The 15,998-nt window shown below is 47.4% G+C and overlaps 1 protein-coding gene across 3 annotated transcripts in view; it reads left to right on the top strand.

The window, feature by feature from the left end:
• The window catches only part of OPTN (optineurin), a 309,738-nt gene that overhangs the window by 269,797 nt on the left and 23,943 nt on the right, over positions 1 to 15,998 (top strand). For all 3 annotated transcript variants that reach the window (XM_069228672.1, XM_069228671.1, XM_069228673.1), the window contains one exon: positions 283 to 353. In XM_069228672.1, coding sequence (XP_069084773.1) covers positions 283 to 353 — 71 coding nt within the window. The remainder of the gene's footprint in view (positions 1 to 282; positions 354 to 15,998) is intronic.

A 15,998-nucleotide genomic window follows, 5' to 3' on the forward strand; every position in this document is an offset into this window, starting at 1 on the left:
TTGTGTAGCTATTCTAAAGCAGCTTTATGGGATGGTGAAGATGCAGTTTGAACACACCTTATGCTATTATGTATGTGAGTTTGTTGTCCTTAGTGATAGTGATTATCAAGCAGTAAAAACAAAATTGATGCAGCAACAGAGAAGAATCAGTTGAACAATGTTTGATTGTAAAGGCTGCTCATAGAGTATTGTTGTAAATGGAGTTCGTATTTCACATGCTTGTTTTAATGCTTTATCTCTTATTCCTTCACAAGTAGAACTTACTTTCTTTCGTTTTTGCAGGCAGTCGATAGGGGAGCTGCAGATGCGACACGCAAGTGTTTGGGAAAATACACCTCAATTGGTTCAACGAGGTAAGCCATACTAACCAAATATAAAATCTGATGTCCATTGAAAGAATTAAAAAAACAAAATGATGGACGGAATACTTGTATTAATCTCAGCCACAGGCAATTGCTTGGGGCGGAATCCCAACTCATTCTTTTTCGCCCACCATGCTACCTCAGTTTGGACCAAGCCATATGGAGGTCAGTCTTGACCTTGCTCCAGTGGGAACAGCCCAGGCCGAACTGCCAATCCTGTTCCTCCCTGAATTGGAACACAAGCAATTTAGGACTGGTTTCACCCTTATTATGGACTCATCAGCCAGGTGTAGCTTGATTCCAGTGGCACAATAAGCTTGGGACCCACGTCTGGGGATACTCGTCACACTTGGGGCATCAAAAAACAAAGTGATGGATGGAATACTAAGGGCGGCTGCTTGTAGGAATGGATGGTGGGTCAGTACTGCGGGGGTATCTAATAAAATAAACTTTTTAAAAAAAAACACACTTACCTGTCGTGCCACCTAGCCTCCGCTGCTCCTACTGCCTCAGTGCTCTGCCTTCCTCCCCTCCCCACCCAATCCAGAAGCTTATTTCATGCTGTTACACAGCTTGAAAGAAGTGCCAGGATTGGCCTGAGCGGGCTGAAATGCTGCTCAGTGAGGGAGTGGGAGCCTGCACTTGGTCTCCACCCGGCTGTGAAACACAGCCAGGTGGAGTGTTCTAAGTGCGCATGTCAGTTTGGCCAGCCTCGGACAGCCGGCCAAACCAACATGTTCACTTGGAGTGCACCTAGCGCTCCTATCTTTCACTCTGACTTTTGTATTTGTTTTTATTGCTTTTAGGGGCATATTTATAAGCCCCTCGCACCACAGGAGCATAATTTTTTTGTGACACTTGAGTGGCGCTGTGCCCTGCGCCATATTTACAAGGAGGCGTTAACCCACTTTTCGTGGTTTAACGCCACCTTGTAAATATGGGCCTCCGACGCAGTTTTCTGCAGCAAAGGGGTGTGCAATGAGTGTTGCTGTAGAAGTACCCACGCAACACCCATTGTTTTTTTATACTACCCTAGATTTACAAGGAAATGTAAATCTGAGGCAGCACCAAAAAGTATCACCACCCCAGGGGTGGTGCAAGCATGGTGCAACAAAGAGAAATACTTTTATTTCTCCTCATTTTTGCTTTTCCTACAGAACACACAGAAAAAACAAAAGGCCATTAATGATTATCTGTGTGCAGCACATATAGGAGTAACAAATCACCACTATTGATTATTTATGTTTAGGAAGGGACACCTTCCTGCACATAAACAATCATTCCCTGCACTCCAGCCCCTCTTGCACAATCTGCAAGGGTGCCTGACTTGGCGCTTGGCAGCTAAGTTTAGTGTCAGCGCTTGGGGTAACACAGGAGAGCGCTGTGTGTTTATAAATAGGGCTCATCTCTGCGTTTCTGAAGTGACATGGCACTGCCAATTTTGGCATGGCGCTTGCACTACTTTCTTGTAAATATGCCCCTTAGTGTTTCAGTCTTGCTTGTTGTCACTGTTTCCACCTCTCTTCCCCTTCCACTACCCACAGCACTGTATTGCATTTTATCTTTGTGCTGTTCTGTCCCCTTTGCTGAGAGAGCTTATCTGTGGCAGCCATTTTTCCTCTCCACTCTCTGGCCACCCTAGAGGCCCTGTTTTGGTTAGCGCACACTCTAGTGGCTATTTGGCCGAGATGTGCAGACAGCCCATGCCTTATGTAAGGAGAGCTGCACCTCAGATGTGTGCGCTAATGTGCTGAGTGCAATCCCATCCTCACCCGTATGAACCCAGGGCCTGGGATGCAGCCCAGTATCTTACCAACCCATGTGAGAAGGTGAGCATAGATTTGATTATCTCCCTAGGTGACTCTGAGTAATATCACACCAGCCAGCCTAAAGTCATTGCTTGGCTCAAGTAGTGAGACAATTAAGCTTTCGGGTGTCTTACTCAGTGCTCGCTCAATGGTGAAACACGCCGTCGTGGTCAAGAGCCTTGTAACGATGTGTACATAACATTAGTCCTTTCTTTAATACACGTCACCCTATTGTAACAAACAGTATAAAATTATTATGCTTTAATTAATTTGTTATGGTTTAATGTAGTGGCCCGTGATTGGGTCACATGACTGCTCGGCAGTTGCAGATGGACATCACAAGTTGTGGCTGTGCCCCCTGCCTCTAGGTATTCATCTTCAAACAAAAAGGAACTTTCTGGTATGTTTTGCCTTTATTTATCTACCACCACAAGCCTCCTTGAGGAGTTTTACTTAGATTTAGCGTTTAGTATTGAAAGATGGCTTAAAGGGCATTTTTAACCCTGATCTTACACTGGCCACGCCCTCTGGCTATCACTTCAAATTAGCTACCCCGCACAAAATGCCCAGGAGGCAACATAACAGTTATTTATATTTTTAAAAATCAGTTTGAACATGGACAATCAATCTGCTCTCAAACATCGAATTTCTGTTACTCAGTATTATTACAATCAATCCAAATCAATCTATTAAAACATTAGTAGTCCATAAGGCCCCCTAGCCCTACAAAGAACTTTATTTTATCTTTACAAGATTCTATCTCTCAGGCCCGCCTTGAGACTAATAACTTTATTCTGCTTGGCGATTTGAATCTCTGTTGATGAGGAACAGGACAAGGCATCCGCTCAATGTCTGTTACATTTTTTACCTTGGTCATCTAGTACCTGGTCCCACTCACTCAACAGATCATGTACTGGACTATATTTATACCCAACATAATCTAACAAACTCTATTTTGCTACTAGAGCTCACATGGACTGATAATAATGCCGTTTTCTTTTTCATTTATCAGGAGAGACCCAAAAAACGAAGGATATTTCACTATCTAAGCTTGCTTATCGTTCATGGTCAAAACTCGTCCTCCCTAAATTGACAACTCTCCTAAAGAGTATTCGTCCCAGCCCATACAAGGACACTAATATCCCTCTATCACTTAAACCCCGTGTTACTGATACCACCTTTGCTTTGAATTTTCATACCTCACATAGAAGCACACCTTCAGCTCCTTCATACACTGCTAAAGCAACAATAGCCAAAAGGAAAGGTAAAAATATGAAATATCGTGGCAGTGCATTGATAACACTGCTGACAAGCTCAGCTACACACAAGAACTCAATATCTAGAAAAATCTTATATTCACGGCTCGGACAAAACATTATTACTGCATTATTCGAACTGCAAAAAATTGTACCAAAGAAATGATTTCTATCTACGATTCTTTAGCTCACCTGGAAGCTAGGACCCCATCACTCCCTCACAAAAGCTGTGCCTTGATCAGACTTTCCCATGGCAAGATTGTCTAACGTTTGACCGCCTTCTAATTAGATAATTGTTTAGATCTGTCTACTGATCCTTCACTCTGGCTTTCCTCTTTTTACGCCACTCTCTCGTGTTGGACATAATTCACTCCTGTAAACCATTATACTATTCTTATCATGTTGAACTCTTAAAGGCTATTGCCCCTTCTGTGGCACTGGTTAAAATGTCCATCTGTAATAATTCCTTGTTCACTGACCAGTTCTGCCCTCTTATAAAATCGCTCCTGTCCTCCTACTAGAGAAACTCTTCTTGAATCCTCTGATTTTAACCAGTTATCACCATATTTTCCTCCTACCTGCGATGTACAAAATTTTCGGAGACATGTTAATACACAGCTTTCAACGCCTACCGATCCGGCTTCCATCCAACTTCAACACTGAAACTGCATTAACAGTTGTCAATATTACATACACATGATCTTAGATTGGGGGTGGACTCAGCTGCCCTTATTTTTCTCAATCTTTCAGCTTTTGATGCAGTTTTGCACTTTGCAGGCCTTTCTATTGGACTTGTTGCTGGGCTCCAGCGGACTGTTCTGGGCTGGTTTAATTCCTTCCTAAAGACCAACATGGAGGCAGTTTCTTTGACACACTACTGCGCCACCTTTGAAAAGGTGAGCTGTGGGGTCCTGCAGTGTGCATCTCTGAGCCCTACACACTTTAATCTGTATGGGGTGCCACTAGCCGATCTTATTGCTTTTTTTGGCTTTCAAGTTTACTCCTATGCAGATGATACTCAAATTATCTTGAGCCTGGTAGGATCAAGATAATTGCAGTTTCTGGCCGGTGGAAGAATGCCAGTGAGATTCAACACAAACAAAATCGAGTTCCTGGTTTTTGGAAGTTCCACTATGGTCCATCAACTGTTGCATGAGTGTTTTGGTGTATATCCTACTCCTACATCCATTGGTCACCTTCTTGTCGACAAGCATTCTTTTAAAGCACATATTAGTAAACTAACCAACACGCACAGTCGTGGCAAAGCTGCTACTCTTTCAAGATTGTGTTCTTATACTGCGACGAGCTTGCCAAAACGACAACTTGTTGATTGAAAACCATCAAGTGTTAATATTCACTGACTTTTCGAAGGCAGTGCAGAGACACTGGGCAGCCTTCAGCACAGTGAAAAAAAGGTGGCGTGACTTGGCGGTGGATTATTCAATGCAGTATCGTGCCAGGCTCCAGGTGATCACCCCAGTGGGGGTTCAGTTCTTCCACACTCCCCAGGAGGCTTGGGCATGGGTGGAATGCCAGCCTGGACCAGGCTCTGGTGGGGACCGGCAGGCTGGAAAAAGGAGGCACTGTGCGTTGCCCCGGGGGAATGAGCAATATGCCCCTACAGTGTCTGTCTATTCTTAGACATTGTAAGTACAGTGTGGCCATATTAAGTATATGGTCTGGGAGTTTGTCAAAAATGAACTCCACATCTCCATCATGGCTACACTGAATACTGGGAAGTTTGGTATCAAACTTCTCAGAATAATAAACCCACACTGATGCCAGTGTTGGGTTTATTAAAAAAATGCACACAGAGGACATCTTAGAGATGCTCCCTGTATTTTACCCAATCCTTCAGTGCAGGACTGACTGGTCTGTGCCAGCCTGCTGCTGAGAGATGAGTTTCTGGCCCCCCTGGGGTGAGAGCAGGCTTTGTTTCTGGCCTCTCTGGCCTGCACTGGGTGGAGATGCTTAACCTCTTCTGTGCCTTGGACGAGATCATCTCGTCCAAGGCTACAGTTCCCCTGTGCCTTGGACGAGATCATCTCGTCATTGGCACAGGGGAACTTGGGGGCGCGCTAGCTTGTCACAGGGGCCTCCCTAGTTGCGCTGGAAGCTCTGCTTCCAGCGCGATTGAAAGAGAAATGCAAAAGCATTTCTCTTTCAATCACTGGGGAGGCCCGGAGGGGCTTCAAAGGGAAGGAAAAGTATTTCCTTCCCTTTGAAGTCTCTCCGAGGGTTTCAAAAGCCGGATTGCTTGCAATCCGGCTTTTGAAACCCCACTAGACACCAAGGATTTTTTTTTTATTGTTATTGACAAAAGGGAGCGACCCCTTGGGCAAGGGTCGCTCCCAGGGGGGGCATATTTTCGGGAAGGCCTTTTCTGCCCCCCTTGTTGTTTCTTTTTTTAGAGATGGGGAGCGACCCATCAGGCAAGGGTCGCTCCCCTGGGGGGCAAATTGTATTTAGGCCATTTCTGCCCCCCTTGGGGGCAGATTGGCCGATTTTAGGTCAATCTGCCCCCAAGGGGGCAGAAACCACTAGGCACCTGGGATTTGTTTTTTGGCGCCAATGTCACGCAGGGGGAGCGACCCCGTAGGCAAGGGTCGCTCCCGGGGGGGGTGGGGGCTGAGGGGGGGAAATTTATTTTAGGCCATTTCTGCCCCCCCTGGGGGCAGATCGGCCTATTATTAGGCCGAACTGCCCCCAGGGGGGGGCAGAACCCTCAGGGCACCAGGGCATTTTTTTTTGTTGTGTGTTTTTTTTTTTGTTTGTTTGTTTTTTTCGAGATGGGGAGCGACCCATCAGGCAAGGGTCGCTCCCCTGGGGGGCAAATTGTATTTAGGCCATTTCTGCCCCCCTTGGGGGCAGATTGGCCGATTTTAGGTCAATCTGCCCCCAAGGGGGCAGAAACCACTAGGCACCTGGGATTTGTTTTTTGGCGCCAATGTCATGCAGGGGGAGCGACCCCGTAGGCAGGGGTTGTTCCCGGGCAGGGGCAGGGGGGGCTTGGGGAGTTGGGGGGGGGCAAATTTATTTTAGGGCATTTCTGCCCCCCCCCTCACCCCCCTCCCGGGGCCGGCTGAGCTAGAGGCCAAACTCCACAGGTAGGCACTTTGCAAAAAACACCTCTGTTTTCTGTGAAAAAATATGTTCTGTCCACGTTGTGTTTTGGGCCATTTCCTTTCGTGGGCGCTAGGCCTACCCACAGAAGTGAGGTACCATTTTTATTGAGAGACTTAGGGGAACGCTGGGTGGAAGGAAATTTGTGGCTCCTCTCAGATTCCAGAACTTTCTGCCACTGAAATGTGAGGAACATGTGTTTTTTTTAGCCAAATTTTAAGGTTTCTAAAGGATTCTGGGTAACAGAACCTGGTCCGAGCCCCACAAGTCACCCCATCTTGGATTCCCCTAGGTCTCTAGTTTTCAGAAATGCACAGGTTTGGTAGGTTTCCCTAGGTGCCGGCTGAGCTACAGGCCAAAATCCACAGGTAGGCACTGTTTTCTTTCAAAAATTTGGATGTGTCCACGTTGCGCTTTGGGGCGTTTCCTGTCGCGGGCTCTAGGCCTACCCACACAAGTGAGGTATCATTTTTATCGGGAGACTTGGGGGAACGCTGGGTGGAAGGAAATTTGTGGCTCCTCCCAGATTCCCGAACTTTCTGCCACAGAAATGTGAGGAACATGTGTTTTTTTAGCCAAATTTTGAGGTTTGCAAAGGATTCTGGGTAACCGAACCTGGTCCGAGCCCCGCAAGTCACCCCTCCTTGGATTCCCCTAGGTCTCTAGTTTTCAGAAATGCACAGGTTTGGTAGGTTTCCCTAGGTGCCGGCTGAGCTAGAGGCCAAAATCTACAAGTAGGCACTTCGCAAAAAACACCTCTGTTTTCTTCCAAAAATTTGGATGTGTCCACGTTGCGCTTTGGGGCGGTTCCTGTCGCGGGCGCTAGGCCTACCCACACAAGTGAGGTATCATTTTTATCGGGAGACTTGGGGGAACGCTGGGTGGAAGGAAATTTGTGGCTCCTCTCAGATTCCCGAACTTTCTGCCACAGAAATGTGAGGAACATGTGTTTTTTTAGCCAAATTTTGAGGTTTGCAAAGGATTCTGGGTAACAGAACCTGGTCTGAGCCCCGCAAGTCACCCCTCCTTGGATTCCCCTAGGTCTCTAGTTTTCAGAAATGCACAGGTTTGGTAGGTTTCCCTAGGTGCCGGCTGAGCTAGAGGCCAAAATCTATAGGTAGGTACTTCGCAAAAAACACCTCTGTTTTCTTCCAAAAATTTGGATGTGTCCACGTTGCGCTTTGGGGCGTTTCCTGTCGCGGGCGCTAGGCCTACCCACACAAGTGAGGTATCATTATTATCGGGAGACTTGGGGGAACATAGATTAGCAAAACAAGTGTTATTGCCCCTTGTCTTTCTCTACATTTTTTCCTTCCAAATATAGGAGAGTGTGTAAAAAATACATCTATTTGAGAAATGCCCTGTAATTCTCATGCTAGTATGGTCACCCCGGAATTCAGAGATGTGCAAATAACCACTGCTCCTCAACACCTTATCTTGTGCCCTTTTTGGAAATACAAAGGTTTTCTTGATAGCAATTTTTTACTCTTTATATTTCAGCAAATGAATTGCTGTATACCCGGTATAGAATGAAAACGCACTGCAGGGTGCAGCTCATTTATTGGCTCTGGGTTCCTCGGGTTCTTGATGAACCTACAAGCCCTATATATCCCCGCAACCAGAGGAGTCCAGCAGACGTAACGGTATATTGCTTTCGATAATCTGACATTGCAGGGAAAAGTTACAGAGTAAAACGTAGAGAAAAATTGATGTTTTTTTCACCTCAATTTCAATATTTTTCTTTTTCAGTTGTTATTTTCTGTAGGAAACCCTTGTAGGATCTACACAAATGACCCCTTGCTGAATTCAGAATTTTGTCTACTTTTTAGAAATGTTTAGGTTTCTGGGATCCAGCATTGGTTTCATGCCCATTTCTGTCACTGACTGGAAGGAGGCTAAAAGCACAAAAAATTGCAAAAATAGGGTATGTCCCAGTAAAATGCCAAAATTGTGTTGAAAAATTGGGTTTTCTGATTCAAGTCTGCCTGTTCCTGAAAGCTGGGAAGCTGCTGAGTTTAGCAGCACCGCAAACCCTTTGTTGATGCCATTTTCAGGGGAAAAACCACAAGCCTTCTTCTGCAGCCACTTTTTCCAATTTTTTTTTAAAAAACGAAATTTTCCCTGTATTTTGGCCAATTTCTTGGCCTCCTTCAGGGGAACCCACAAAGTCTGGGTACCTCTAGAATCCCTAGGATGTTGGAAAAAAGGACGCAAATTTGGCTTGGTTAGCTTATGTGGACAAAAAGTTATGAGGGCCTAAGCGCGAACTGCCCCAAATAGGCAAAAAAAGGCCTGGCACAGGAAGGGGAAAAGGCCTGGCAGCGAAGGGGTTAACACCTCCCCCCCTGCAGGAATTGTAAAACCTAGCAGTGAGCCTCAAAGGCTCAAGCTTCGTGTTACAATGCCCCAGGGCACTCCAGCTAGTGGAGATGCCCGCTCCCTGGACGAAGCCCCCACTTTTGGCGGCAAGTCCAGGTGAGATAATGAGAAAAACAAGGAGGTGTCACCCACCAGTCAGGACAGCCCCTAAGGTGTCCTGAGCTGAGGTGACCCCTGCCTTTAGAAATCCTTCATCTTGGTTTTAGAGGATTCCCCCAATAGGATTAGGGATGTGCCCCCCTCCCCACAGGGAGGAGGCACAAATAGGGTGTAGCCACCGTAGCCATTGGCTACTGCCCTCCCAGACCTAAACACACCCCTAAATTTAGTATTTAGGGGCACCCAAGAACCCAGGAAGTCAGATTCCTGCAACCTGAAGAAAGAAGAAGGACTGCTGACCTACAAGCCTGCAGAGATGGAGGAAGACGACAACTGATTTGGCCCCAGCCCTACCGGCCTGTCTCCAACTTCTAAAACGTGCTCCAGCGACGCATCTAACAGGGACCAGTGACCTCTGAAGCCTCAGAGGACTGCCCTGGACTACAGGACCAAGAAACTCCCATGAACAGCGGCCCTGTTCAAAACCTGCAACTTCTTTGCAACAAACAAGAAACTTCCAAAGACTTCACGTTTCCCGCCGGAAGCGTGGGATTTCACACTCTGCACCCGACGCCCCCGGCTCGACCTGCAGAAAACCAACACCTCAGGGAGGACTCCCCGGTGCCAGAGTCTGCCCCCTTGAGCTCCCACAGCGACGGCTGCAGAGACAATCCAGAGGCTCCCCCTGACCGCGACTGCCTGTAACAAGGGACCCGACGCCTGGAACCAACACTGCATCCGCAGCCCCCAGGACCTGAAGGAACTGAACTTCAGTGCAAAAGCGACCCCCAGACCCAGGACCCTCTGCTTAGCCCAGGTGGTGGCTGTCCCGAGAAGCCCCCCGTGCCTGCCTGCAACGCTAGAGTGACCCTTGGGTCCCTCCATTGTTTTCAATCTAAAACCCGACGCCTGCTTTGCTCACTGCACCCGGCCGCCCCTGTGCCGCTGAGGGTGTACTTTGTGTGCCTTCTCGTGCCCCCCCTGGTGCTCTACAAAACCCCCCTGGTCTGCCCCCGAGAACGCAAGTACTTACCTGCTGGCAGACTGGAAACGGAGCACCCCTGTCGCCCATAGGCGCCTATATGTTTTGGGCACCTGTTTGACCTCTGCACCTGACCGGCCCTGAGCTGCTGGTGTGGTAACTTTGGGGTTGCCTTGAACCCCCAACGGTAGGCTGCCTATGCCCCAAACTTGAGTCTTGTAAGTGTTTTACTTACCTTCAAAACTAACCTTTACTTACCTCCCCAGGAACTGTTGATTTTTGCACTGTGTCCACTTTGAAAATAGCTTATTGCCATTTTTACAAAGACTGTACATGATATTGTTTTCATCCAAAGTTCCTAAAGTATCTAAGTGAAGTACCTTACATGTAAAGTATTAACTGTAAATCTTGAGCCTGTGGTTCTTATAGTAAATTTTTCAACATAAAAACCTATTGGCCTGGAGTAAGTCTTTGAGTGTGTGTTCCTCAGTTATTGCCTGTGTGTGTACAACAAATGCTTAACACTGCCCTCTGATAAGCCTACTGCTCGACCACACTACCAAAAAACAGAGCATTAGAATTTTCTACTTTTGCCACTATCTTACCTCTAAGGGGAACCCTTGGACTCTGTGCACACTATTTCTTACTTTGAAATAGTATATACAGAGCCAACTTCCTACACCCCCCTTTTTTTTCCCCCTATTGCCTCATATGTGTCCCTGTGATAGGGGGGCTACACCATGATTTGAGTAATCAATTTTTGAAGCCAGATGGGTGCTGGATTTTCTGGAGGTCGACTGCTGCCTGTATACCCCATGTAAAGGCATATACTGTGATTTAACTGTTGTTTCCTCTGCTGTTTGGATGGGGGGGCTGTTTCTTTCTGACCTGGGAAGCAGGCCTTGGATTGTTACCCATTTAGAGAGATTTACCGCTGGTGTGGCATCGTTCGACTACTTATGTGGGGCCAAGGGGTGAGGCTATGTGTGAGCTCCTGTGGCCTGCGGAGGTCGGAGTCCTCTTCCCAATCCGAATGACTCATCCCCATTGCGAATAAACATTACGATAATCTCCTGGAATGTCAGGGGCATACATACCCTAGCTAAACGATACAAGGTCTTCACATACCTACAGAGATGGGGAACGGACATTGCCTTATTACAGGAAACGCACATGACTGCCAAAGACGGTAAGCCATTACAGAAAATAAGGTGTGGACAGCTATATTACACTACGTACTCGGCTTATGCGCGGGGCGTCCTAATTTGGATCAGGGAGAGCCTACCCTTTTCCCTAGTGCGTGCGGTAGTGGACCCAGAGGGAAGGTATGTCGCGGTGATGGGCAGACTAGATGGGCAGGGCGTCTCCCTTATTAACATTTATAGCCCCAATATTCACCAAACACTCTTTTTTGAACAATTGACAGCACGCTTGCCACAAGTATTAATGAGAAGGATGATTTTGGGGGACGATTTTAATTGCGTCCTTGACCCAGAGATAGATCGCTCTCACCCTCCTTTGCTGCACTCACCTCTGCGTAGGGTCACAGAGACGTTACTAGAGTGGCAGGGGCACTGGGGAATTCAGGACAGCTGGCATTTACTACACCCCCTGGAAAGGGACTACTCCTTTTTCTCGAGCATCCACGAGCTACATGTCCGCCATAGATTTCTTTCGTTGCTCCCCAGAAATCCACATCAAAGTAAGAGGGGCGGAGTACCTCGCTCGCACACTGTCTGACCATAATCCTGTGTTGCATAGACTATCCTGGGGAAAACTTCTTGCGATCGATTCCAAGCTGGCGGCTGAACCCAGAGGTGGTGGAAGATTCCCCCCCTTTCGGGAAAAGACACAACACCAGATAGTGGGTTATTTTGCTGAGAATGAGGGCACAGCCTCAAATTTTGAAACAGAATGGGAAATGTTCAAGGTGGTGACTAGAGGACATTGTATTTCGGAGAGAGTTGGGGTTCGCTTCACTTTGCTCAAGGATATCAAAGATGCAGAAGTCCAACTGCGCTCTTTAGAATTAGATAGACGGGGCCACCCAGATCTTGAACCCCCGACTGCAGGAGGTCAGGGCATGAGTAGCGGAAAACATAGACTAGCTATGCTTGTTTGACTATAAGGCTTTCATGGCACAACAACATTGTGAAGGGGACCGAGCAGGGAGACTGTTGGTTGGGCTTGTGAACCCAAGGAGGAGGGGAGCTCCAATAGTGCAATCTCGGACACTGGGTCCCTGCTGGAAACACAAGACAAAATAAATGCCTACTTCTCTGCCTTTTACTGCATCTTATACAGTAGTAGACCCTTGGCTGACCCCAACCAGAGATTTCGCTTTCTACAAGACGTCACAACCCCGCACTTGAGCCGGGGTCAGGCAGTAACTCTTGGGGTGGGGGGGACTTCACAGTACCCGAAGTGCTAGAGGCCATTAAAAGAATGGCCCGAGGTAACGTTCCAGGATCGGATGGCCTACCAATTGACTTTTACAGCACCTACTCAACAGAGCTGGCCCCAAGACTTGCAACAATGTTCAACGAGGCGTATGCACTAGGTCACCTCCCACTGACTAGTAGAGAAGCAATAATTATCCCGTTGCTCAAGCCTGGGAAAGAGGTGTCAGACGTCGGAGCATACAGACCCCTATCCATGTTGAATGTAGACTATAAGATCCTGAGTGGAATTCTAGCCTCCCAGCTTCTCCCCTTTATGCCCAAGCTAATTCACCCGATCAATCTGGGTTCATTCCCAAACCCAGCACGGCAACTAATATCAGACATCTTATGTCCATAGAGCCAGTGCTGCTATATTATCTGTAGATATTGAAAAGGCTTTGATATCCTTGAATGGGCATACCTCTACGAAGTCATGACTAGAGGTTTGTGGCTTGGACAAAGCTCCTATATACCAACCCCACAGCCAGAGTGCAGACGGGGCAGACCATATCAGAGGGATTTAGGGTGAAGTGGGGTATGCGGAAGGGATGTCCTTTATCCCTCTTACTGTTTGCCATCTCCATGGAGCCCCTGGCAGCCTTAGCCCGGATCGGAGCTCACTTCTAGGGACTTCTGGCGGGGGAAGCTGTACAGCGCATTGCATTGTACGCTGACGACCTGTTATTATTTTTGCGAGATACAGGACACGACCTGCAGGGAGCGCAAGCCCTGTTGAACTGCTTTGCAGCGGTCTCAGTACTTAAAGTGAATTGGTCCAAAATAAAATTGTGCTCTAGTGAGGAACATGAGACCCTAGTAGACTTGCCCAGAGATTTGGAGGTGGAAACCTGCTGCTTACCTTACTTGAGGATTAGGGTGTATCGATCTTTCCAGGACACATTTGAGAGTAACTACGGGCTGGGCATTCGCAACTTGAAGGCATCTTTTCCTCCTGGCAGGCACTGCCCATATCGGTGACTGGCAAAATTGCCCTCCTGAAAATGGTTCACTGCAGCAGCTATTGTACTTCTTCGTAACGCTCCCGCTGTGGGTGCCCCAATCCTATTTCAAAGAATTAACCTCACTTAGTACGGCATTTATATGGGGAGGAGGGCTACATCGAGTGGCATGGGCTGCACTACGAGGTCCGGTGCGGCGGGGAGTTCTAGCAGCTCCAGACTTCGAGTTGTACTACTTGGCGGCGCAGCTACAATGGCTTGCTAGATGGTTGACGCATAGGAGACAGCAGGAGGGGCACATTGATGGGTTTTTCCCCACATACAGGGCGCTGCTTGGTTTGGTCCTGAGAGTTGAGACCCCTTTTGGGTCGAGCCTACAGTCCTTTACGACTATGTGAAAATGCTGGAGAGCAGTCATGAAAAAATTGGGAATTCCATGGCCCTGTTACCCAAAGCCGCCACTCTCGGTCTTGCCACTATTGAAGGAGGGGTGGAATTGGCATGGTCTGGGGACGTGGACTGCAGCAGGAGTGACGAAGTTGGGTGACCGAGATGGGATACTAACTCCCTTCGAGACGTTCAGTGCGGAATTTAATCTCCTGGGTGGGCAATTCCTGAACCACGGGCTGCACTGGCAATCATATGCAGGCATTAGAGAATGGGACATACCAAACCACAAACTCATGCGTGCTGCTCTTTCTCCTGCAGGCAGCTGGAACGGTGAAGGCAGTTGCCTGTCTATACCGAGACCTACAAGCTGAGACTCTCAGACCCAACGAAACACTACGCAGCAAATGGGAGGCAGATTTCGGGACCACCATATTGGAAGAAGCATGGGAGGGAATATTGGACAGGATGTCCAGAAACTCCAGAAATGCCAGGTTTCGGCTCATCAATTTTTATATCCTTCACAGAGCATATTTGCACCCAGAAAGGCTTAATAGATACTTCCACATGCAAGGAGTGGCTTGCTACCGCTGTGGAGAGGTGGGGCGGCCTTCATGCACATGATGTGGTCATGTCCCGCTCTTAATGAACATTGGACAAAGGTCACACAGCGCCTTGCCGATATTATCGAAAAACCTATCTCACTTGAACTTGCTCACTGCTTGTTGCACTGGTATCCACACACTCCCAAGAACAAATTATTAGGTAAGAGGGAAATCACAAGAAAATGGAAACACCCTAAAGGCCCTTCCTTTCAATACTGGACAAAGGAGCTGGAGAAGTGGGCAGAATGAGAAGGGACCCTTCTGCGAAGAGATACACATAAGGAAATAGGCACAGTAGATGGCGTGCGGGCTTGGGAATCACTAGTCCTGGCACTGAAAAGCTCCCCAGAGGATTAAGTTAGAGCTGAAAGGCCTAGGGGACCCGACTGAGAACCCACTAGAGGAACACACAAAGGACATGCGTCAGCTGCACTGCTCGCCCACACAGGTTTATAAGATATACCGATACCACTAACACGCCACACCAGCCGAGGGGTTGGGGGGGGGGGAGGGAAAAAGAGCTAGTTGATCAGCCCCCAGCAGTGATTAATTCCGGATGTAAAGTACTAGCATGACAAGCTGACATAATGAATACTGAACTGTGGCTTCACTGCTGTTAGCATGGGCTACGTTAGCTGAATGGGATACTCAGTTTTTGTATCAGGGATAGTGGGAACCTCATCGTAAGGTTGCATGATCTTTTGCAAAATCTAATAAAATTTGTTGGAAAAAAAAAGATAAGGTGTTGAGAAGAAGTGGTTATTAGCACGTCTCTGAATTCAGGGGTCCCCATACTAGCATTTGAATTATAGGGCATTTTCTCAAATACACTTCTTTATTACACACTGTCTTACATTTGGAAGGAGAAAATGTAGAGAAAGACAATGGGCAGTAACACTTCTATTCTGTGTTCCCCATGTCTCCTGATAAAAATGGTACCTCACTTGTGTGGGTAGGCCTAGTGCCCGCGACAGGAAACGCAACATGGACACATCACATTTATACATTGAAATCTGATGTGCCTAGCTGTGGATTTTCACCTCTAGCTCAGCTGACACTTAGGAAAACCTACCAAACCTGTGCAGTTTTTAAAACTAGACACCAAATGTGTCTAAAAAAAAAACACCTGTTCCTCACATTTTGGTGATACAAAGTTCCGGAATCTGAGGGAAGCCACAAACTTCCTTCCACCTAGCATTCCCACAAGCCTCCTGATAAAAATGGTAGCTCACTTGTGTGGGTAGGCCTAGTGCCTGCAACAGGAAACGCCTCTAAACGCTGCATGGGCACATCACATTTTCCCAAAGAAAACTGACCTGTTTTTGGCAAAGTTCCTAGCTGTGAATTTTGGCCTCTAGCTCAGCCGGCACATAGGGACCCTAGAAAACCTATACACTTTTTGAAACTAGACACCTAGGGGAATCCAGAATCAGGTGACTTGTGGGGCGGCTCTCACCAGGTTCTGGCACCCAGAATCCTTTGCAAACCTCAAAATTTGGCTAAAAAAACATTTTTCCTCGCATTTCAGTGCTGAGGGGAGTCACAAACGTCCTTCCACCCATCATTCCCCCCAGTCTCCTGATACAAATGGTACCTC

Source organism: Pleurodeles waltl, chromosome 4_1 (assembly GCF_031143425.1).
Source record: "Pleurodeles waltl isolate 20211129_DDA chromosome 4_1, aPleWal1.hap1.20221129, whole genome shotgun sequence".
In the NCBI taxonomy this organism is placed as follows: Eukaryota; Metazoa; Chordata; class Amphibia; order Caudata; family Salamandridae; genus Pleurodeles; species Pleurodeles waltl.